General features: G+C 35.7%; 3 protein-coding genes across 7 annotated transcripts; 2 read left to right on the top strand and 1 right to left on the bottom strand.

Moving 5' to 3' along the window:
* Window positions 1-1,536: 1,536 nt before the first annotated feature.
* Window positions 1,537-7,380, bottom strand: LOC7454982 (uncharacterized). Its single transcript, XM_024611600.2, has 8 exons — window positions 6,886-7,380; window positions 6,144-6,239; window positions 4,764-4,874; window positions 4,382-4,691; window positions 3,952-4,042; window positions 3,262-3,595; window positions 2,731-2,879; window positions 1,537-2,260 (listed from the first exon to the last, which is right to left on the bottom strand). Exons 1-8 carry the CDS (start codon window positions 7,225-7,227, stop codon window positions 1,741-1,743), a joined length of 1,953 nt encoding a protein of 650 aa, XP_024467368.1. The 5' UTR covers window positions 7,228-7,380; the 3' UTR covers window positions 1,537-1,740.
* Window positions 7,381-10,971: 3,591 nt separating this feature from the next.
* On the top strand, window positions 10,972-15,787 carry LOC7454981 (protein NARROW LEAF 1). Of its 4 annotated transcripts, XM_024611657.2 has the most exons (7): window positions 10,972-11,239; window positions 11,854-11,961; window positions 12,106-12,606; window positions 12,756-12,899; window positions 13,279-13,519; window positions 14,437-14,937; window positions 15,166-15,787. In XM_024611657.2, exons 3-7 carry the CDS (start codon window positions 12,118-12,120, stop codon window positions 15,582-15,584), a joined length of 1,794 nt encoding a protein of 597 aa, XP_024467425.1. In that variant the 5' UTR covers window positions 10,972-11,239; window positions 11,854-11,961; window positions 12,106-12,117; the 3' UTR covers window positions 15,585-15,787. The 4 variants fall into 4 exon arrangements, with proteins under 4 accessions (XP_024467425.1, XP_002317619.1, XP_024467426.1 ...); XM_002317583.4 differs by lacking the exon at window positions 11,854-11,961; XM_024611658.2 differs by lacking the exon at window positions 11,854-11,961 and having other exon boundaries at window positions 10,972-11,243.
* Window positions 15,788-16,723: 936 nt separating this feature from the next.
* LOC18103443 (serine/arginine-rich splicing factor SR45) lies at window positions 16,724-22,230 on the top strand. 2 transcript variants are annotated; one of them, XM_024581589.2, is made up of 12 exons: window positions 16,724-17,037; window positions 17,659-17,727; window positions 17,885-17,973; window positions 18,934-18,980; window positions 19,060-19,140; window positions 19,230-19,395; window positions 19,497-19,734; window positions 19,821-19,883; window positions 20,028-20,141; window positions 20,712-20,778; window positions 20,864-20,901; window positions 21,917-22,230. In XM_024581589.2, the coding sequence occupies exons 1-12, from the start codon at window positions 16,820-16,822 to the stop codon at window positions 21,978-21,980; spliced, it is 1,254 nt and encodes a 417-aa protein (XP_024437357.2). In that variant the 5' UTR covers window positions 16,724-16,819; the 3' UTR covers window positions 21,981-22,230. The 2 variants fall into 2 exon arrangements, with proteins under 2 accessions (XP_024437357.2, XP_006377863.2); XM_006377801.3 differs by having other exon boundaries at window positions 16,726-17,037; window positions 17,656-17,727.
* Window positions 22,231-24,922: the final 2,692 nt, after the last annotated feature.

Genomic DNA, 24,922 nt, shown 5'->3' with positions numbered 1-24,922 from the left:
TATACCCTAAGTAGTGAATTTCCACATACAACTAGTGTGTAATTTACAAGCCATATAAATGTTATGGTGTTTTTATATAAAAAAAAATGTCTATCTATTTTCAATTTAATGGTTTTTTTTATTTGGCACTAGGGGTGGAAATTTTAAAATAATTTAAGCAAATGGAATAATAAAATAAAAAAAAGTGATATACATATTAATTTCTAAATGTTCCTGTCAAAAAATTAGAAATATGCCTTTTGATTTTTTCATATTTGAGTAGGACTATGCTAAGGCTGGTCATGAGTCTTGCCTTCCTAAACAAGCATCGGATTCTCACCTTACCTCCCCTTATATATATATATATATATAACCATTAACAAATACTCTTCACACCCATAAAAGAAACCCTAGTTGTTCATCCTACTCAGTTATTATATTCATCTCAAACCTCAGCATGGAAACATCGTCACTACGTAAAGCAATCATCATGGAGATCAATCTCGTATCAGCCCAAGAGCTCATGTCTTCTACGAGCAAGCCGTCTTCAAAACCAATGCAAACTTACGGCGTGGCCTTCATCGACCCTAAGGAAAAGGCTGTCTCAAGAGTTGACAGAACCGGGGACACGAGCCACTTGGAATGACAAGTTCGTTTTTTCTGTAGATGAAGAATTCGAGCGTAGGAGACCTAATTCTTGCTTGGTTTTGGAGATCTACCGGGTGAGGAGATTCAGGAAAGATGAGAAGATCGGTGTGGTTCATGTCTTGCTTGAAGACTTGTTGAAGATCAATGGCAAGAATTGCATGGCGTTCCTCGTGCGAAACACCTGGCAAGCCTCATGGAATCATCAATGTGGGAGTCGCAACCTTGAACGGCATGTTAATTTCATGAAGAGATGCCCAAGTTTCTTTCTTCAAAAGTTGCAATGGACCACAGAAAGTTGATGGGCCGTGGCTAGAAGAGTTTCAGCATCCTGTTTTCAAGAATTACCCTAGCAAAGAAGGGCTTCCTCACTTCGTCGCATGCTAGAAATATGGGAAAGAAGGCAGCTGGCCAGAGTTGGAGATTGGTGATATCTTAAAGACGAAGGCGATGAAGGTGGAGTCTCCATTGATGACTTTCATACAAGAAAGATGATAAGGAGGTATTGTCTCTTTGAAGATTCATGGTGGCAAGTGCCATATTAGGACCAAGCCATTTGCTCTTTATGTTTACATGTTTTTTATTACAATAAAGTTTTCACAGAGTTTGCCAACACGGATCACCTCCAACGTTCAGTTTTGGATAAATTTACAATAGAAGTTGAAGGTCTGACATGAATCTTAGTTAGCAGACCTCCATGGAAATTAGTAATACAAGACACAGACTGCATAGGGCAAATGGCTGAACCAAACTTATAATTTTGGGTTGAAAGTTCTAAGAATACAAAACAGATGAAGCCTTTGATGCTTGTTATTTGTTGACCTAAAACCCTAGAGTGTCCGTGAATTGGAGCAATTAAGAGCACCTATACCAATGAGGTTTCCCTGCCCCATCCAAAAGCGAGCAGGATGATAAAGATAACAATCATCAAATCTAACAAAATTTAGAATAAGCAATTTCAAGATTCCCCCATGAAAGGGGGGGAAATAATGATAAACATGATGCCCGGAACCAAAAATATGTGGGCTTTTTTCGTTAGCTAAGTCACTCGTGTACCTTATCCTTAGCCGAATATAGAACAGCCCATAAAAAATATCACTTCAACAGGCAGACACCCTAATGACTCTTCTGTTCTGATTTTGATGCCAGTTTACTCCTCTGTTGATGTTCTGCAACTTTATAATCTACCACTTCTCTGAACAGGGTTGCGTCAAGCACACAGTTCGGACTTCCATAAACTGCTGCTTGGACACCTGCCATCAATTTGGCTATTTCTCTCCCAGAAAATCCCTCTGTTTTTTCTGCTGCTTCCTTTAAGATATCATCGGTCAGTCCCTTTATTTCTATCTTCCGTGGTTGTCTTTTGAACAAATTTTGGAGCCAACCACCGGATTTTCTTGATCCAGCCTGAGCTATATACTTATCCAGATAAAGCTTGAGCAGCTTGAAACGTTCTCCTGTCTGAGGCAAAGGGAATTCCAGAACTTCATCTATACGGTCTGAAACAGCTGAATCAAGATCACCAGGGCGGTTTGTGGCAAGTGCAAGGACTATATCCTTGGACTGGTCACCAGTGCGGAAAAGAAGGGCATTCAGTGCACTTCGTTGAGCTTCACTCATGTAGGTCTTGTTCCGCCTGCAATTTTAGGCAAATAATTAATTCTCTCATGCAGGAAACTATACATCTTGTAGAACTGAAAACAAACTTACTAGAACTAAATAACTAGGGGTAGTGCAATGTGCATGAGAAACTCCAGTCTGCAGTTTTCCCAATTGGACATTATTATATATAGTGGGGTATTTTACCAGCTCACTCATAATAACAGTACAGGTTCCATCCAATTCCGAACTCCTATAGTTATTTGCTAGTAAATAAATATCCTCTCCATCAAGTAGGAGTAATTTTGATACTTCACAAAACATCAGTAACTACACACAGAAATAAAAGGGATTTTAGTCTGTTTTATTTGTTTAATTTCATTTTAGTTCAATTTTCACATACTGAAGAAAAATACCTCAAGCCTTGTCATATAAAGCAATTAACAAAGACAGTTTTTAAGCTCTTTGAGATGCAATTCTTTTATCCAATAGAAAATCACCACTTACTCGCACAAAAATGCATCTGCTTCATCAATGAATAGCAACAAACCCCTCCGAGACTTCTTGGACCAGTCGAATAACTGGTGAATCTTTGTGACTGCCTGTGATCCCAGCGGAGCAACATCTCCACCAGTCATCAAAGCATAATCTAAGCCCTGCATGTAAATCTTAAGTCAGGAGAAGAAGAAGAAGAAGAAGAAGAAGAAGCAAGACATTCTTCAGAAGCTATCTTACTATGATATGATAACATATGAAATCCCCACTCTAAAGGAGTAATTTGAAGTACCAGTAAATATACACCTATTGCACTTAGATTTGAAAACCAAAAGTGCCAAAGCTCTAACCCAAATCAAAATTACAAGCTAGCCAGCAGAAAAGAAGATATGGTTATGGGTATTAACATGCAAATTTATGACACAAGTACTCCATCTTCCTTATAGAAATTAACAAGTGAATTGATGATTCAAACACTTCATCAATGCACCGAAGACTTCAATAATAATAACAAAAATAATTTAAGGTTAGTAGATGTCTTACAGATTTTTTAGCTAACTCTCTAGCAGCCATTGTTTTCCCGGTTCCTGGAGGTCCATAGAAAAGCATGTTCCGAAATGGAGCCTGATGGGATTTTGTATTGGCTGTTGCATTAGCCAGCTGTTCAATTCGTTTTTGAAGAGAAGGATGTAAAATCACATCACCGAATCCATTTCCATTTTTAGAAGTCGATCCCTTATTTGCACCACTTGATAAAGTGCTCAAGGAACGGGTAAAAACTCCTGACCAAGGGTATTTGCCCCTGGAGGACTCCCTGATTAGTGATGGTTGTCCCAGTAATCTATCTACATAGCTCCAAATCACTCTAGCACCTTCTCTGCAATTCAAAAACTAGAAGCATGAGCTGTAATGTTACTTCACACCCGAGAGACACTGCACAGAATAGAAAATCAACTACTGATACTTCCACACTAGCTGTGTGACAACATACCCAAACATGACCAACGCTCACAGAGATGTAAACTGACATCGGCACATCACTGATCAACTATTTAAGACCATATCAATTCAAGGCCCAACAAATTCTCACCTTGAAACAACAAGCATGATGAATTCAAATTCTTTAAAGTTTAATGACATGTTAAGTGCAGAGAAAAGGGATTTCAACTTCCAAAGGTGACTACCACCATACAAGCCCACCAATATGTGTCTTCAAGCAAGGGTAATTTTTACCTTGTTGTGTAAATCCCTGCTGCAAGTGCCGTGACTCCTCCCACAACAACGACCAGCTTGTTTTGATCAGTTAAAACTGCTCGCAAACCACCTACAAAAGACAGTTACGGTCAAATAAGATAATGTCTCAAAAACAAATAATGAGCAAAGAAAACCAAAATAATGCCACTACAGGTTTATGAAGATTAAGGTCAAATTTAATTAGTAGAACACCGAATTTTATATAGAGAAATCAGGGACCATCAAGCATTCAGTTAATTCGCTGCAAGGACAGGGTCCCTGAGCTAGGGAAGAGAGGCAGGGCCTTCAGTAAACCAAGAGTAGTCCAGCCCATCCTAAGACTCATAACTGTTTATAGAAGTCATAGCCAAGGCTCTCTTCAAACAAGGCTTTCTCAAAGTTTAGCTAGTGCATGTGATTGAATATATACCTCCAATGTGTTCAAAGGTAGTGTTTATTGTAGCAACCCATTTCTCCATTTCAGCATTTGCACGATCCTTCAGAATTCGCCGATTAACATCCTCAGCTAACTTTGCTTCATGGGCTCTCCCTTCTGCTTCTGCTATAGCTCTCACTCTAATTGTTTCACGTTCTATCTCAGCCTTTTCCCTCTCTGTTTGTCGCTGCTGTGCTTGAATCTGTTCTTCTGTTGCTCTTCGAGCCTGCTCCTGTCTTATTGATGATTCTTCTTGCAGTTTCACAAGCTCTTGATTCCTTGCTCTTTGATATTCATTTTCAGCCTGTAATATGAAGAAATTAAACTCCTCTCTGTGAAATAACTCCTTTCATCCTAAAATGTTTATGATACATGCCTGCATCCTCTTCCTAGCCAGTTCATCCTCATAGCGAGCCATCTGGGATTTAGTTTGTGCCTGGTGCTGTGCCAGCTTCCTCTGCTCATCATATACCACTCTTTGTCTCTCCTGCCAAGCAAAAGACAGAAATTTTGAGAAAAAATGATGATATATCAGCAACTAACAATGGGCCAATTCTCAAAACACATATGGCATGCGGAAGCAAAATTCGTTGATCTAGTAACAAAGATTCTGTGGTCAACTTTTCATTATAAAAAAACCAAAGCCCGATCTCTCACAAGCCATTTGACACAACTAACAACTACATTGCTTTCAGTGAATAAATGGGAAGAGAAAAATAAATTATCTGCCACTATTTTGAAATTTATTTTTCCCCTGGGAGAATGGATTTCATTTAATCAACAAGAAAGCAAAGGGGCTCATCAATAGGAAATTTTATAAGTGCACACAAACAGATTTCAGTCAAAACTTTAAAATTACACGGCTACAGGAATCTTAAGGAAAGCAATGACTCAAACACTAACAAATTCTAAGCAGCTGCTGAGCTACAGAAAAATCATATTAACCCTAACATAACTGATCCGATAACAATAACAAATAAAACACAGGATAATTCAATAGAGAAACACAGCTATTCCCCCAACAGAACTCCAATTCACATCAGTAATAACCTGAGATATAAAAAGAAAAGGTGTTCCTAGTAATTTCCATAGTTGTTAGATTCAAATAAAGAAACAAATCTAGCTCAACTTACATCTAATACTTGATAGGGATAAAATGCTGGCAGTAGAAAGAAGCCATCTAGAAATAATAGCATATGATAAATGTTTCATGTCAACAATTAACCCACTATATGTTAGTAAAAAGGTATCAAAGATCGCATAGCAATTGCAGCAAGCCAATGATTAAAGAACACATTATGTGATTCACACTAAGGGAAGACCTGGTATGCCCCAACCAGAAAACATGGTCAACAAAGGAAAAACTGCAACCAAGCAGATTAACTTTAATTTTTGTCCAGGTAAAGCCCCCGTGTTCTTTCATTTGTATTCCAGGAGCAATAAATGAATAAGTATAGAATTCAACGCTTGTCCTAGCAATATGCTTTCTTGAGTTCATGACTCGAGATATTTCAGCAGTTTCAAAAAAATTGAGGTCAGTCATGTAATTATTTCAAAGGCCTACAAAAATAACGTGGCTCCAACAAAACAACAGCAGAGAAGCCATGAAGCAAAGATGCACTTTGGCTTCAGGTATCTATCACCCATTCAAAGAGTTCTGAGCCACCAACCATTTAATGACTAACCAAGAGGCCTCAGAAGTCACAAGCTTGATGAAAATTAAAAAAAGAAAGGAACACATCATTTCGTAACTTACAGTTTCAGCCTGAGCTTGCAATGCCTTAAATTCTGCAGCTTTTTCAGCCAATTCTGCCTGCCTCGTTGCTTCTTGCGTCTTTATAGTCTCAAAGAGCTACACCAACAAGAAGCACCACTATTAGTCCATTCATCCATTAACTGAGGAAACTATTTAAATCCACATTCAGCATCCATAAATAATCAACAAATCCCCTCAAAAAGCATTTCGAGCATGCAAATTTCACAACAGCATAATGAATCCAAAGGCCGGGAAATGAAAAACTAAAAGCAGTTCAATTTTGTCAAGTCTCATGCAATCCGGATAACACTAACTTAAACGCTAATTTTTCTTGGCAACAAAAGCGGGAAAAAAGGAAAATTCAATTAAATTCTTTCCATTTTCGAAATTCTCTATCCACTCGTCTCTATAACTAAAAGTAACAACAAAAACTTCAAAACGAAAATCGAAACTCCACAATACAATTCCAAAACCCAATGAAACCCACCAACCAAACATCTCCAAAAAAAAAAAAAACACTTTCACCAACTCCTCAAAAATGCCCCCAATTAAAAACCCAACAAAAAAACCCAATAAAGAAAATCCAATTCCAATTCCAAAAACCCAGCAAAAACAACACAAACCCATTTCCACAAATTTTCCATGAATCCCACCACCAAAAACACAAAAACAGTACAGGCACCCTTACAGCAACCGCAAAATCCCGCAAAAAAAACTACTTCCTTTACAATAAATTTTCAACCTTTTTAGCATGAGAGGAAGAGGTAATCTCTCTCAAAACCTTAGCACCTCTCTCTAAAGCCACAGGATCAAACCCAGCAGATGTCGTTCGTGGGTGATCATTCCTAGGAGCTCTAGGAGCAGGCTCACTATTATCGGCCGCCGTTGATTGAGGCAAAGTGGACGGCTGAGATTGTACAGAAGAAGAAGGCGAAGAAGATTGAGGGGAAGGAGAAGGGTTTGAAGAAGAGAAAGGAGAGAAACTAAAAGGGCCATCAGCAAAAGAAACAAAATTTGATTGAGAAAAGGAAAAGGAAGCTGCTATTGCTGAGATTAGCCCTCCAATTTCACTTGTTTTTCCCATTTTTTTCTTTTACTGTGTAAGGAAATAAAATGATAGATGGTGTATGGAGAAACCTTGGGTTTGGGGTTTAAGAGAAAGAGGAGGGTTTAAAGGGTTCTTTTGGCGCTGTTATGTCTTGAAGAGCAAGACAGTTGCCATGGGAGGAGAGATGGAGAAGGTTTTAGTAGGGTTTTGGTTTCGGGTTTTCATGGACAAAAATGGGTTCCGGGTTTGGGTTTTGGTTCAGACCCGTCAAACTTTCAACTATGTTTGATTTTTTAGTAGTCAACGTTGTTTTTCTCAAAATAACCAAGATTTTTTTTTCATATTAATATATTCGGGATAGTTTATTTTAGTGTTGGTCTCCGAATTTTAATTTAAAAAATAAAAAAATAAGCATACTTTTTTAATTACTACCCAGCTACTTGGAATTAGTAGCTAATGTATTTAATTTATATATTTTATGCATTCATAGAAAAAGAAGTCTCTTTTATTGAAATCAAACATATTATATAAATCAAACTTATTTTATCGTTAGAAATAATATATATATAATTGATAATACATTAAAATAAAATATATTGTATAAAAAAATGTTTAGAGTTAAACTAATTGTTTGGTAGAGGAAAATCAATGGTGTTATTAGTTGAACTATATTATCGAGGGTGGGAGGTTTTTTAAATGAGTCAGACACTAAGTTTTTTTTTTAATTTCAGCAATATGCAATGTATTATTAAGGGCGAGAGGCTTTTCAGGTGCCACATTCAGCATGACTTTTCCAACACCTAGGATCTTTAAGGTTAATAAGTTATTCATGTATAGATTTTCTCCATTTTTTTTGTAAGTGGAAAACATCTTTTTTTTGGTGTATACATATCTCGTAGTACTAGTATCAACCTATCATTGCTTAAGATTGTATAAACAAGTTGACTTTAAAAACAACAAACATGATCATTTCTAAAACTTCATTAGCAAGGTAATCAACCTCATTGATATTAACTTTAACGGTCATTTCTTTTCTTGGGTTGTTTTATCAAGCTTTATTTTGTTTACAACGACTTGTTCAATTATCACAATTTCACTTATGAATTATACTGTATAAAAAAATAGCATCGTGTAAATAGTATTTTCACTGATTAAGTTTTCAAGAAAGATTAGAGAGGTCACAAACAGTCTTGTTTAAAACTCAATCGTATTAGATATAACTTACTAGATCGTATCTATTCACCACACTAACTTTTTGTATATGTAATTTGTAGTATATATGTGAATAATGTTGAATACATGAATAAATCTAACTAGATAACTTTGATGTTATTCTTAGATTTGGAGATTTGCCAACTATGAACCTTTCCATAACGATAACTTTAACCTTAAACTTTTTGTTAAAAGCTTTTCAAAGTGTATTTACATTCTTGATTGAACTATACACATCATATTGTGTATTGTTTAATCTATTCAAAATGTATTTTTTTAAATACACAAAATCACTATGATTCCGTACGTCCAAAGCTACCATAATAATAAAATTAAATTCATTATTTGACAAATTTAACATTTTCCCTACAAGAACTTAACCAAGTTGGAGGTGGGTACACAAATCAATATTTTTTGTTGTCACCATTTAAAGTTTAATCCATTGAACTTTTTAGAATTTTCATTGTGCACTGCAAAAAGTGATAGTGGAATCTTCACTATCGAGGTTGTACTCATCGAAGCAATATTGGTTGGAAAAACTAATTCTCGAGTTAAAAATATAATATAAATTATATAGATAATAGCCAGTAATATTTATAAATAAATATCTGGCTCCACAACAAGCAAGCACAGTAATATAAAACTTGAAATAAAGTAACTTGATAAATAAAAATATTTAAATTATATAAGATAAAAAATAAATATTTTTGTTTATTTTAGTTCAAACTAAACATGCATTATGTCAAAACATTATATTTAAACAAGAAAGATAAAATGCATGATTATACCAACAAGTTTGCAAGTAACATGTATAAATTAAACAAGGATATAAACATGGTTTATAAAAGCTTAATTCATAAAATATATATCAAGCAACAACTCAAAAAGATTCAAATAAATTGCATGAATTATAATTCTAGAAGATAAATTATAACTTAAATCTTAAAGATACTAAAACCTCTTAACAATTAATCTATATAATTAATGTTGATTTTTTCCCACCTAATAATCTAAACAAAGTCTAATATAAGCATAAATAAAGCCTTAAGATTGTATATCAAAGTTTGTAGATGTATTAGACAAGTGTGCAAATATGTTTAGTTTATCACGACAATATTACAGTTAAACAATAATTAGCATGGATTGATAGTTTATCATCACGGAGATATGTTAAATATAAAATGTCATAAAAATATAAGAGTTTATACATATTTAAATCGAAACAAATAAGGGTATTTATTTATTGAAATGCTTTAAAAGAATAAAACTTTTTCTTGTTATCAAAGATAGGGGTGATCATTTTCGGTTCGGTTCGGTTTTTATAAAAAAAAAGTAACTAAACCGATTTTTAAAAAAAAAAAACCGAAACCGGTTCAAACCGGCCGGTTTCAGTTCGGTTCGATTTTTTAGAATAAAAACCAGTTCAAACCGGTTGACTCGGTTTTTTTTCCAGTTTGGCTCGGTTTTTTTCTGGTTTGGGTTCGGTTTGGTTTTTTTGGTTTTAGGCTTATAAAACCAAAACCGAACCGAACCGAACCTGTCGGTTTTTTAAAAATTTTAATCGGTTTTTTTTTACGGTTTGGTTTTTTTGATTATTTTTTTTCCCGGTTTTCTCAGTTTTTTTATTTTTTTGCTTACCCTTAATCAAAGATGAATATTTTATTATTAAAAATTTTATTGCTATTCACTTGTGTAATTAGGATGTATGTCATATGCTTCACAGGATTCCAATAACATTATTTTAGTTTAGAATATAAAAATCAAATATCTTTCAACAATATAAAAATAAGCTCTAAATTTAAAAAGAAAAAAAAAGCATAAAAATAAATAAAAACATTATAAATAAAGTGAGAAAGGTCATGAAAAAAATTAAATTTTAGAACTCTTCCTTCACTTTTTTTTTATAGTAAAATTTAAAAGTTAAAAAATTATTATCAATTATTAATTATTCACCATAAATTAATAATTAAATTTAAAAAAACTAAAAGCTTTTGAGTGAAAAAAACAAAGATTATTTAAGATTAATTTTCCCCTTACCAATAATTTATTTAATTAAAATAAAATTTCAACATATCGAAAATAAAAAATCTGTTTCCCAAGGCAATTTCAGAATAAATTTATGTCATTTCTGACAAAGTAACGCAGCTCTGATACTGTCCTAGATCCTGTAATGTGCCTATAGCCTGCAGTGAAGGGAATCACAACGGCCTACTGGTGGTCAGTCAAGCTTCATGTTTTGTGCCTCTTAATGCTATGCCACGGACCTACCCTAATTTGTCTGTAGTTTTCTACAGAACAACTCGTTCAAAAGATGGGATTAATCTCTCTATCAGAACGAGAAATGTCCAAATCAAACACATAATTATTCTAATCAAACGGCAAAAGTCATAGACCCCAGAGCTCTAACCATGGAACCATCCACATCACAAACAACACCCACCCAACCACCAATGTACATGCTCTTTATATATATATATATATATATATATATATATATATATATATATATATATATATATATATATATATATAATAGGGCCTCATTAAATTATTACAAACAGAAGTAACTTTACCTTGCCATGTACATAATTTATGTTGTTATGGCTTTCATGGGCTACTTCTTCTATACAAACCATCACCGTAGCATCAACCACTTTGCTGCACATAGTGCAAACTGGCAACCTTTGCACCTTTTTGCCAGATTCTTCATTCAACTGGGCTCTTAAAACCATGTGGGTTTGGCTCTTTTAAGCCATCTACTATCTCTCCAAATTGGACTTGCTAATCTTGTTCTTGTATGCTGCCATCTCTTTACCACCTTTGGCCTCGCTAAACAGTGAGTTAATCCTTCTTGTCCCTCTCTTTCTCTACTTCTGTTGGTTTCTTGAATTTCTTTTTATCATGTATGAAATGATTGGTGTTTGTGATTGTACGCTCAAAAGGTATATATCTGCCTTTTGACTTCCTGGGTTTGCTTTATTTCCTGCTGCTTTAATTTTTTGTGTTGCAGTGTTGGCCTACTGTAAATCTTAGTGTTTTCTTGATATACCCCAGTTCCAGGGTCTTTTTTTGAAAGTTTTGAAGGTTTTTTCTAGAGAAGTGGAAATTTCACACAAGGTTAACTACCATGACGACTAATTAAGCACAGGATGTATAAAGAGATACTGTGTTTAAGGGTATAAGATGTGTTACACTGTGTTTTAGGGGTTCAAGGATGATCTGATGTAAGTTAGTTTCCATATGAAGGGGAAGTTGAAGTTGTTACAAACCCACAAGATGCATAATCTATGCTAAGAAATGAATGCGCTCAATGCTTCCTTTTCACTTAAGAAATACGTAGAATAGGGAATGTAGGGGTTGTGATTCGTAATTTTGTTCGCTGCCTTTTTGTTCTGCAAAGACCTCTCTAATTGCTCTTATTTTCTGGTATTCTATTTATTTTTATTGAAGACTGCGCAAGATCATTCAATCAACACATCAGCATATTTTTTTTCTCATGTCTGTACGAAGCTTTAACGCCTCTTCCAGCTTGTGATAGATCAACCTTTTGATTTATGGGTAAAGCATGTGACTTTCGTTTGTTGTTTTCAAAATTTTGCTACTGTTATTGTATATGCTCATTTTCTCATGCTCCCTTTATGCATTGCTGTTTCTCATTTCATAAAGTCGCCGTTGTTCAACTTTTCTGTGCTATTTCTCTAGTTAATCTGGAAGATGGAGCGTAGCAGAAATAACATGAGAGCGCACTGCAATGTTTCAACACCATCAGATGAATCAGCTCTTGAAAGAAACTATTGCAGTCATCCTAGACTGACTTCAGTAGGCTCTGCAACTCTTCAACCTTTTGCTTCAGCTGGACAGCATTGTGAGAGTAATGCTGCTTACTTCTCATGGCCCACGTCCAGCCGTTTAAGTGATGCCGCTGAAGAGAGGGCAAACTACTTTGCCAATCTGCAGAAAGGGATTCTTCCCGAAACTCTTGGTCAGTTTCCTAAAGGGCAGCGAGCAACAACATTACTTGATCTCATGACTATAAGGGCATTTCATAGCAAGATCCTTCGGTGTTACAGTCTTGGAACAGCGATTGGATTTCGTATTCGACGAGGTGTGCTTACTGATATACCAGCTATTCTTGTTTTTGTCTCTAGGAAAGTTCACAAGCAATGGCTCAGCACCGTCCAATGTCTACCAAATGCTCTAGAAGTAAGAAAGGATGCTAAATTTTGTGATTTATCCTTGATATAATGATTTTCTGAGTGGCTGGCTGTTGTGATATTTTCTCAACCTGCCACTTATTATTTTGCTTGGAACAATTTGCATTTAAACTGCATATTATATATCCTTCTAAACAGGGACCAGGAGGTGTTTGGTGTGATGTTGATGTGGTTGAGTTCTCTTATTTTGGTGCACCTCAGCCAACTCCCAAAGAACAGTTGTACACAGAGATTGTGAATGACTTGCGCGGTGATGGTCTGTATATCGGCTCAGGCTCCCAGGTAATTGCAAGTTCTTGCAGCCTATCCTATTTGGATATATCTGTTCACACATAAGATGTATTGTTTTGAACAACTGGGAAAATATTTTGGGTCCCTCATTGTGCAAGAGGAACGAAAATGGTAACCATATGAATAACTTGAGGCAGCACTTTGCCATCTGAAAACATTGTATTGACAATGCTAATATGCCCATGAAGAACTTGATCAAATGGACAATTTGTTAATTGATCATGTCTATAATTGGAAGGACAAGCAAGGCACTCATGTGGTACTAATTATGTCTGTCTCTTTGTCTTGACACAATTATTCTAAATATATATAATTTGTATTTGATATAATTGATGGGGATAAGTACATCTGAGTTGTTGCGTGTGCACAGGTAGCAAGCCAGGAGACTTATGGAACCTTGGGTGCTATTGTAAGGAGCCAAAGTGGCAGTCGACAAGTTGGTTTTCTAACTAACAGGCATGTTGCGGTTGACTTGGATTACCCAAATCAGAAAATGTTTCATCCTTTGCCCCCGACACTTGGACCTGGTGTGAATCTTGGTGCAGTGGAGAGAGCTACTTCATTTATTACAGATGATCTTTGGTATGGCATATTTGCTGGAATAAACCCTGGTAAGCAGATTCCAAATTTATGATTCTAATTGGAGAGCTTGAATAATGATAAAAACTGATGCTACCCTCCAATGAATCTATATAGGCATAATTTGCACACCTAGTCTTCTTTCTGAACCATTCTGCTTACTGAGTTGTGTTCAGCCAAGCTAAGAAAAGTGTCACTGAACAATTTTTTTAAACCCTACGAACTTCATAAATGCACAGATATGACTAAATGGATTTGTTGTCGCTATTTTTATCCATTTTGTTCATCTACCAATTAATCATGGTTTTGTCGTTAATGAAATCATCTCATCTAGTCTGACGGGTCTTAAGTCTTGCTACACTAAGTGTCATTGTAGAACTGTAAACCTAATAGGAATCTCAGTGTGGTATTCTTGTGTTTGATATAAGTTCATTTTTATAGTATAGCATCTTGCCTAGCTAAGAACTTGGTTTGAAGTACCCCACTAAAATCCAGATTCTCCCGACAACAAAGAAGCAATGCGCTCACATGATTGGTGCTGTGGTTATTCTCTGATTCAACATCTAATTATTTTATCTGATAATTAACTAGTGTCTGGCAGTGAACTTGTGCAATATGCCATATCTTGTTCTCTTTCCCCAAACATGCTTGTTATGATTATTGTGCTTGGCTTAATGATATCATCTTGAACTCTTTCTTGCTGCCTTTTCTTATAAGATTTTTATGGTTCAATGCCTTTTCTGAACAAATGTCAGCATCATTTTTAAGCTCCATGAGTCCAATTAACTCCTTGTTCTTCTTCCCTCTTTTCTTTCTGGATCTTCTCTTTAGGATTCTTCTACATGCTCTTAAATTGGAAACAGCATTTTCATCTCTGACTCCTCAATGGTTGAATGGTTCAATTTAACCTTAACAGCACACTTACAGAGTATTGTTTGGCATCTTGCAGAAACATTTGTGAGAGCAGATGGGGCGTTTATCCCATTTACTGATGATTTTGACATGTCCACTGTTAATACATCTGTGAAAGGTGTAGGTGAAATTGGTGATGTCAAGATTATAGATTTGCAATGTCCAATCAGTGACCTTATTGGGAAGCAAGTGATGAAGGTTGGAAGAAGTTCTGGCTTGACAACTGGAACTGTATTTGCCTATGGCCTGGAGTACAATGATGAGAAAGGCATATGCTTCTTAACTGACTTTCTTGTTGTAGGTGAGAACCAGCAGACTTTTGACCTTGAAGGAGATAGTGGAAGCCTCATCATAATGAAGGGTGAGAACGGTGAGAAGCCTCGGCCTATTGGGATCATATGGGGTGGTACTGCTAATCGTGGTCGACTTAAGTTGAAAGTTGGCCAGCCTCCAGAGAATTGGACTAGTGGAGTTGATCTTGGACGCCTTCTCTATCATCTTGAACTTGATCTGATCACTACCAATGAAGGGCTTCAAGGTTTGTCCTAGGTCGTATGGCTGATATTATACGATACCCTTTTTTTTTCTTGTTAACTTTTATCTTTATACCCGTCTGGCATTCAAGCTCATCATGTTTTGACTTGGCTAAAAAGATTGTGTTGAAAATTGGAAATGTTTTTACATAGCCTCTTCTCGATTCTCACTCTTATCTATCTTTTTATCTAAACACTTGTCCTTTTTATTCTCATTGGTGTTGTGTTTGCAGCTGCAGTACAAGAACAAAGAGCTGCCTCAGCAACTGCAATTTGCTCCACTATAGGAGACTCATCACCCCCAGATGGAATGCTTCCAAATGACAGAATGGATGACAAATTGGAATCATTGGGTCTTCAAATTGAGCACATACCTTCAGAAGTTGAAAATGGTATCCCAAAATCATCACTAATGGAAACCAACTTTCACTTGGAAGATGGCATCAAGTTGACTCCCAGTGTTGAACACCAGTTCATTCCGAGCTTCATCAGGCAGTCCCCACTGCATCAAAACAATGTATCAGATAAGAAGGTGTCTGAGAATCTTGCTTCGCTAAGGAATGGCTGCGATGAAGACATATTTGTTTCATTGCACCTCGGTGACAATGAAGCCAAAAGGAGGCGTTCGTTTTCTCCAACTAGCATGGAATAACCTAAGTAAACCAAGGCAACCAAGGCGTGGCTCAAACGTTTGGAGTTCTGAACCATCTTTAACTGTTGATTCTGTTGTATACATATTGTGTTTTGCACTGGTCTTGGTATTTGCTGCTCAAACAATGAGAGTTTTTGAACTTGGACGGTTTATCTGGTTTTGTGAAACACAGTTCAATGAAATGTCAATCCATATCTTGAACACTTGACTTGTAAATTGAAGCCAAAAAACAGAAAAACCAGCTGTAATCAATTCTCTTTCTAATTTTTGAAGGACATAATCATCAGCATAGATATAAAAACCGGCTTGGAGAGTTGACTCGGGTAACTCGGGGTTTTGGCTAGGTTTTAAATGGTCAAAACCCGAGTTTGCAATTGATCCGGTCAAACCCGGGTAATCCGGCATAACCAAGATCTAATTTTTTTTTTAATAAATTTAAAAAATATAAAATTAATTTGTAAATACTTGGCCTTATATTTTTTTATAGCCTACAACTCATTAAATGTTTCTTAATTTTTTCATGTAAGATAAATATATTTATGAAATGTTTCTTAACTTTTCTAGATGTATTTTTTTAATCTTTTCATTATAAGATAGTTATATATAGTCTATATCTATATAAAATATTAAAATATAAAATATTTTTTTTTCCAGATTAATCCGAGTTAATTTATATAATCCAAGCTTAATTAGGTCAAACTTTAAATCGAGTTGATAATTAATAATAATAAACCAATTCAATTCTGATAAAATTTAATAATTATGGAATAGACTATAAACAAAAGTTGCCCATCCGGATAAAAACAAGAACGAAATCTGTGGGGCTGTATATTGACAAATTTCTTGACAACAAATGATTGAAACATACCAATTACATTATTATTTAATGGGCTAACCATTTATTATTAGGATTCATTGCATAAAAATATATATCTTTTTTACAACCTTTCAAGTTTATTAAGCTAATGTTTCACTTATTATTATTGTTAAAAATATATTATTGAGTTTTTTTTTTCAAGAAAAATGAAAAGTTAATTAATTAATTTATTTAACCACTTTTTTTCCCATCTTATAAAGCCTTTGGATATACAAAGCAGGCCCAGCATTCTTCTTAGGTCCACAAATAAAAACCACTAACCGGACACTATCCCTCTCACTCACTGTCTCTATCCCCAAATTCGCTAGGGTTTATCCAGGGTTCCATTTCCCTCTCCCTCTCCATTTCCCTCTGTGTCATGGCGAAGCCAACGAGAGGCCGCCCTACATCGCGATCAGGATCCGGTTCCGGCTCCTCCTCTCGCTCCCGCTCCTACTCCGGTTCAGATTCTCGCTCTAGCTCTCGCTCTCGTTCAGTGTCCCGGTCCAGATCTCGTTCTCGGTCCTTGTCCTCCTCCTCCTCGTCTCCTTCTCGCAGCGCCAGTTCTGGAAGCCGAAGCCCTCCTCCTCGCAAAAGGTGAATTCACAATTATGCCACTCCTGTTTCTTTTTCTTTTTTTTTTAATTTAGTTTGTTTTTAGAATTTTAGATGATTCATTGACATTAGCATCCGATTAAGGAATGAGTTTACGATTTTTCCATTTAGGGTTCTTGATGATGATTTTGATTTTTGGCAGATTGAGTTAATTAAAACATGATTATCTTTAATGTAGAGTGTGATAGTTAATGTGAGGTTTTTTTTGGGATTTTTGATGGAGAGTAACTGTGATTATTTATCAAGTGTTCCTAATTTTTTTTTTCTTTCAATTTACTTATTAACCTAAAATTCTATTTTTTGTTGTTAATTTATGGACTGGAAGTTAACTCATTAAGATTGCTTTTGATTGGAAAAATATATATTTTAAGGGTGTTTAAGCACAATTGATAACTGGTGCCTCATTTACCATTAAGCCTGAGCATCAACGATTCATTAAAGTGGTCCTTGATGTAAAATTTCTGCATTTTTTAGGTTAATGAGTATTTTTGTATCTTGAGTCATATATGAGTTTATTTCTTATACATTTTTTTTGGGGTTTGTTGTATTATTTTGTTCTAACATGGGACATATGCTTTGTTCATTTATTTAATTTGAAAGAAGTCCTGCTGAAGGAGCTAGGCGAGGTCGGTCTCCACCACCACAATCTAAAAAGGTTTCTCCACCTCCAAGGTAAATTTATATGCTACTTTTTTTGTTGAAATTGGTTTCTGCATTATTTTTTTGGTCTATAATATCTGCAAACTGGGGGTCTTCAGTTTTAAAGTCTTTATTTTTGTGGGTTTTATTGCTTACCATATATGATCTTTTGCATTGTCATCCATTTCAGGAAAGCTTCACCAATTCGCGAGTCTCTTGTTCTGCACGTTGACTCTCTGACCAGGAACGTGAATGAGGGTCACCTAAGAGAAATATTTAGTGAGTTCTTTCTGCTTCTTTTATGAATTAAAAAAAATGTGCTGGAGGTTGCATTATGTGGATGGACTATTGGTCTGTGGTTGATTGATACTGGTCTTATACTTTGTGGCAGTTGGTCTCTGATTGGGATTGTGGTCTGGACTGAAACTAGTATTTCAGTATTTATTCGGTTATGTATTCTGGAAGATTTTCTTTTTATTCTGTTACTTTCCTAGCCCTTGTTGTTGCTTGCATAGGTTGATACTTGTGCCTCGGTGTTCATGTATGCCTTGTCTAACTGTAAATGGATCTCACTTTCCTGTTTATTGACATGCAACAGTATGTAAATATTTGAATGCACACATACACACGTATTCTTTCCTAGCCCTTGTTGTTGCTTGAATAGGTTGATACTTGTGCCTTGGTATTCATGTATGCCTTGTCTAATTGTAAATGTATCTCAGTTTCGTGTTTATTGATACATGCATGCAATATTTGAATGCTTGCATACAAATGTATACATGTATAACTATGCAACATTATCAGTGGAAAGAGAACTGGGCACTGTTCTTTTGGAAAAAAACTGTTTTCGAGGTTGAGTCACTCAATTGTTGTCATAATGGACATGTTCCGAAGTTATAGTATTCTAACTATGAATTAACCTGAGCTGCATATTACTATTTAATGCACATGGACTATCACAGTATTACTGCTAGGCTTAGACAGTAATGTGAGCCTGCCTCAGTAACTGAGATTTGCAATGGTATTTGTTTAAAAGCTTCTAGTAGTGGAGAATGGATCGACTCCAGCTATCAAGTGTATGAAATTAATGGTTATTTTATGTATTTTGCTGCATCTTCTTGGATAAAATTGTTAAGGGAATCCTTAATGATTTGTTAACCAAAGCATCCATTAATAGTAATAGAATTCTGTGCAAAATTTCTTGATCATTGATAGCAAACTAATTTTTCATTCATTCAGGCAACTTCGGTGAAGTTGTACATGTGGAGCTGGCAATGGATCGCACTGTAAGTCTATAAAAGCTTTTCTTTATTCTGTAATCGGTAGAATATGTGTTTTTTAAGGTGTAATTACATGATTGAGCAGGTTAATCTTCCTAAAGGATTTGGATACGTTGAGTTTAAGACTAGAGCGGATGCTGAAAAGGCCTTGCTATACATGGACGGGGTAGGTCATGCCTAGACATGGGTACTAAATGTAGTTGTGACAAGAAAAGCATAATATGACTATTAATGTTGTAAATTGCCTCCATGCAGGCTCAAATTGATGGCAATGTCGTTCGGGCAAAGTTCACATTACCTCCACGACAGAAGCTTTCACCACCCCCAAAGCCAATTGCCGCAGCTCCAAAGAGAGATGCTCCCAAAACTGATAATGCCAGTGCAGATGCTGAGAAGGATGGACCCAAAAGGCAAAGAGAACGTATGGCTTGTATAAGATTACTGTCACTACACATTTTATTTATTCTCTACAATGATCATGAATTGATGCCTGTGTTCACTATTCTTTGTTGATGATGTCAGCTTCTCCCCATCGGAAACCTCTGGCTTCACCTCGAAGGAGGTCGCCTGTTGCTCGAAGGGGTGGATCTCCTAGACGTCAGCTGGATTCTCCACCACGCAGACGTGCAGATTCTCCTGGTCGTCGCCGAGTGGAGTCTCCTTATCGTCGTGGTGAGACACCTCCAAGGCGGAGACCTGCATCACCAGCCAGAGGTCGTTCTCCATCGTCACCTCCAAGGAGATATAGGTCCCCTTTGAGGTAGGTAGTTGACTATCTATTACATGTTTGGTTCTGTGATATCATCAGTATTTTGAAGCTAATGCCACATTGTCATCTCTCCCTAGGGCCTCACCCAGAAGGATGCGTGGTAGCCCTGTTCGTAGGCGTTCTCCTCCTCCAAGGCGGCGGTAATTATATCTATCAAATTACTGCAATCTAAAACCTGAAATTCTTCAAAGCCATTGTTTCATATGTTTTCTTCGTTGTAAATAAATACAAATTTTATATACTTTGGATAATAACTTTTGACAATTCCTTTTCCTTTACTACAGCACACCTCCTCGACGAGCTCGTAGTCCTCCAAGAAGGTCTCCACTCCGTAGACGTAGCCGCTCTCCAATTTGTCGACCAGCTCGTTCTCGCTCAAGGTCACTCTCACCACGAAGGTAAACATCAAATACCCAATATATGAGTTTCTTGTTTTCTGAAATAAACCTTGTTTGGTAAATATTATTTTATCTCCCTTTTTTTCCCTCAACTTTCTTTCCTGTCAGATTTATTCAAGCTAATGTCTGTGGGTTTTCCTACACTTATTTGTGTAAATTTGAAGTTAAAGTCCTTAGTGAATTTCACTAAGTTTGATGATATAATGTGCACTCTTTTGTTTGACACTTTCATGCTAGTGCATAAGGGGCATTTTGAATTAGTTTTGGGTTCAGACTTGTATATTAAAGAAGATGAAGCTGAAACAAGATACCCTGGACTGTTTTCTGGACTTCTACCTCTTTTATAAATGTGGAGCCAGCATCCTTTTACTAGTGTGGCCTTTTCAGCTTAAGTGAATATGCTTTACTTGCTTCGGAAAATGAATAGCAATATTTGATTGAACCTCCTATTCTATTATGTCATTGTAAAACAAACATATGATATCGGAATATTTTTGTTACATTCCTTGGTGTTGCATATGATGTCTCTCATCATGTTATCCTTTTCTGCTTGGTGTTTAAATATGGCAGGGGCCGAGCTCCAGGTGCAAGGCGTGGGAGGTCTTCATCATACTCTGGATCACCTAGTCCACGCAAGGTTGGTGCTATAGGTTTTCTGTGTTTTCCTGCAAGAACCTTTTCATTATTTTTATTAATTGGTTTTGTCTGTTCAATTGTAACAGGCAACTCGCAAGATATCAAGGAGTCGCAGTCCTAGAAGGTAATTCATTTTCTTCCTTTTTAGTCTATATAGATTTTTCCATTATTCTTTACATGACTTTCATGTCTGATAGAAGATGTCCATATTAGCACCATTTTGTCCTTTCATTGTTTGTAACTCATTAAGATCCATGTTTTGCTCACATATGCACATGTTGGTTGAATGACCACTATGCATTCAAAATTTTCTATGATTATTATTTAAAAAGAGGGATAAGGGGTTGGGGATTCTGTTTGGAAAAAGACTGAAAGAGAGTATGGAAGTTACTAGTGTACACTTGCTCAGATTATTATTTATTCCTGGGCTTTACTGAAAGAACTGTGAATGACCTAGAAGTATAGAACAGAAGTCTTACCAATACCTTAGGATTAGAGGCCACGGGCATCTGTCATCACTCCAGGCATTGAGTGCTCCGGACACTGAAAAAGGCAATTAGGATATAAGCACACATTTTAACCTTTTGTTTTTGATATGGGTTTTGCTTCTTAGTTATCAATTATGTGGTATCGATGTCAAAATCCATTATGCAATGCATGGTTTTTTTATGATTTATAAGCTTAATTTTGAAGGGTGTGTTTAATATGCAAGGATCTTTGGTGATGTTAGCAGACATGGAAATTTTTTTCTACCTAGGGATGCACAAGGAATAGTTAAAATATGCTAGCATTCTGTGTAAGGGTCATTCTATAGTCAATTTAACTTGATTTTCATGCAAAAGAAAGTTGCATAACTGAAGAAAGTGGAAAGTGAGAGCATTCTGTTGCATTCTGTGTGTTTACGTTTGGCTTTTCTAGATTTTATAGTTCACTTGAATGTAACGAATGTAACCAATCTAACCAATAATTATCTACTCAATCTCAGTCATATTGGATGTATTAGTTAAATAACTGCTTTTGAAACTTGAAGGGATTTTTTGTCCGGGCGTTTGGTTTGTTGTGAAGTTTGAATCATACTGCTGTTACTTCCTGTTGGTTGTAGTTCTGTTCTGTACTCATGGGAAATCTTTTTCTTGTAGGCCCTTGAGAGGAAGAAGCAGCAGTAACAGTAGCAGCAGCAGTTCTCCTCCTCGTAAGCCATAGGTAATGTTTACTCCTCTCACCATTTCTCCCCCTCCTTTCCCACCCACCTTCTCTCTTGCTCTCCCTGACTTGATTGCTGTGAATGATGTAATAGTGAAGATTTTATTCTGTTTTTGACTGACTTGCCCTGTATGGATTAGTGGTTGATACTTCTGTTGCTCCTGTGTTTTATGGAGGCTGTAGTTAATATTCAAGTATGTTGAATAGGCTGTGTTTTTTTATTCCTTTATGGAAATTTTGGTTTTCTCCACCTATTTTTCCCTGCTTTGACGAATTAAGAATGCATCACTGCATTTTTCTTGAAGGTATTAAATGAAGCTAACTTAATATTACTATGAATTGCCATCGGAAGATTGTTAGGAATATCCAGCCATTCGAAGTTTGCTGAGCTCTCTGTTGCAAGTATTATCGAATAAGTCCAGTCCTGCGAACTCTCAAGGACTGGAGTTTGGGGTCACGGTATCTGTTGAGATGTATTAAAACCTGTAGAGAACTTGGGTGTATAAGACAATTAGTATTCGAGGCATCTCCAGATGAAATGGGATGCTCAGCTATCCCAAAATAATAAATCATGCTTCTGCTGGGGAAGGAAATTCGAAAGCTTTTTACGGACAAGTGAATAAGGGAGAGAGTGATCCCACTAGAGATTTTCAGTAACTGATGCTGCCGAGAACGTAAAATGGTTGGAAGATAAATATAGAAATGAAGGCCAAGGATGGAATCAAGATTCGAAAATTCAAATGAAATTTGTATGTGAATCGAACTTAGGGTCTTCAGATTGGAATAAAATCTTTTCCGGCGTGCAACAGCTTGAAGCTTGAAACGTTTTTGTTTGGTCCAAGTCCAACCCAGATTCCCTCAGTGAATGCTTCAATTGGAAACTGCATGGTTAAAACCTTACTAGATTAAAGTGATGTGATTTTAGGGTGAAAAAATTATGGGATTGCTAAAACGAAAGCTCTCCCGAGATGGTATTATGTATAGTGATTTATAGTGAGAAGGTAGAAAGTTTACGAGTCGGTATTTCTTTGTATGGTTATAATTTTCTATCAAAGCCATGCCATGGGCTTGGGGTTTCCATTTCCAAGCTCGTGTTATGTGGAAAGAGAAGCTCCCCTGAGTGCTTGGACGACTCTTTTAATTTTCAAGGTAATCGAAGGAGGCAGAGTTTTCTGATGAAAAGGGGCATGTTTTTACGTACCCTTCTAACTTGATTGAGTTTTTCCTTCATCATCGTTGATATTAACTTAAATATCTAAGGGGATTTATATCTTCAGATGCTCAAAACGTCTTCAATGGCTCCACTCCCAAGCCCAACAACCTGCCAAGAAAAAGTCCCATTTGCTATCTTAAAGGTCGGAAAAATCCACCCTCATCACTTGTTCAATCTATATTAGCACATGGCAAGAGTTCAGCTCATAAAATGTTCTGGAGATCCACACGAAAATGCATACAGGTAATGCCACACTCGTGTTGTTTAGATTTAGACACCACAGATCGGTGGCCCCATGACACGCGCCAGACATTTTTTTTTATAAAATAGAGAAATTTAAGGTTGACTGAATAATTGATTCAACTAGTTTCATGGAATAAAAGTAAAACAAATTGAATAAAAGTAAATCAAATCAATTTAATGTTTAAGGGAAAAAGTGAAAAAAAAAGTTCATTTTTTTTAAAAAAGCAAATTTTTTCCTAGTCAAATCAGGTTAATCTGTCAAGCCTGCAATTTAGGACATGAGATCAAGATAACCCCATAGAGAAAAATATGAAAACTTTTACAAAACTCAATCTCCAATCGACTCAATATCAAATGATGAAATTAAAAAAAAAATCAATTAAAAAAACTGAAGTCAACTCAATCTAATATTCCAAAACAGTGATCCAGGTCATGAGGCTGAGATTACCTTTTATATAAGACAAATTAAAAAAAAAAATCATGAAGTTAAATTTTCAATCAACTAAATACTGAGGGATGAAATTTAAAAAAAAATCAATAAAAAAATATCCCAAACGAAATAAATAGCAATCAAAAGAATGAGGATCAAATTTGATATAAAATAAAATGAAACCAAATGCTAAGATATGAAATTAAAAAAAAATAGCTATAAATAGATCAAGGACTAAAATTCATATAAAAAATAAATGAAACAAAATGTTGAGGGATGAAATTAAAAAAAAAACAATTAAAAAAATAATGCAAAACAAAACAAATAGCAATCATAAAAATAAGAATTAGACTTCATGCCAAAACAAAATCACATGACACCTTTCAACTTTGACAAAACATTGCAGATTATGTGGAGTGGAAAGAGAAAAGAGAGAGGAGAAGAAAGAAAATGTCACATGAGCCTCATTATCGCTCCACTGTGAGCACGTTGCCAACCACCAGAAAGATCTCACCGTGACAGTTCAAATACAATTGTTAATGGTGTTTTGGAGCCATCAGAAGAGGTGCATGCGCTACCAAAGGGCGACGACCTCTTTCTACAAGCTAATTTGTTCGTTGCACGAGTCAACCAAATTGATCTGCCCATCTTTTTCAATACTTGGAATTGTTTGTTTTTAAAATTTCATCCCTTAACCCTTAATTATTTTAGATCAATAATTTTTTATTTTTTGCAAAATCAAGCATAAAATGAGTGTTGGAATTTTTGCTTGACATTGTGGGATATCCATATTTAGGCAAAAAAAAAAAAAAACTACGAAGTACAATTTTAAAAAAATAATATTAAAGGATCAAATTGAAAAAAAAACTGAGAGACCAAAAAAAAAAATAGGGGCTAAATCTCTTTCATGTAATTCAGTCCCTAATGTTTGAAGGAAAAAAGGAGCTCAACACTTGTCTTGTGTTCAAATTTGATGCCCACAACTTCAATTGTTTTAAATCAATTTAATTTTTTTAATTGAAAATTATTTTTTTTTATTTTCTTTTTATTAGGTTA

This window comes from Populus trichocarpa, chromosome 11 (assembly GCF_000002775.5).
Source record: "Populus trichocarpa isolate Nisqually-1 chromosome 11, P.trichocarpa_v4.1, whole genome shotgun sequence".
NCBI classification, from domain to species: domain Eukaryota; kingdom Viridiplantae; phylum Streptophyta; class Magnoliopsida; order Malpighiales; family Salicaceae; genus Populus; species Populus trichocarpa.
This window is presented reverse-complemented; position numbering and strand designations above follow the sequence as displayed.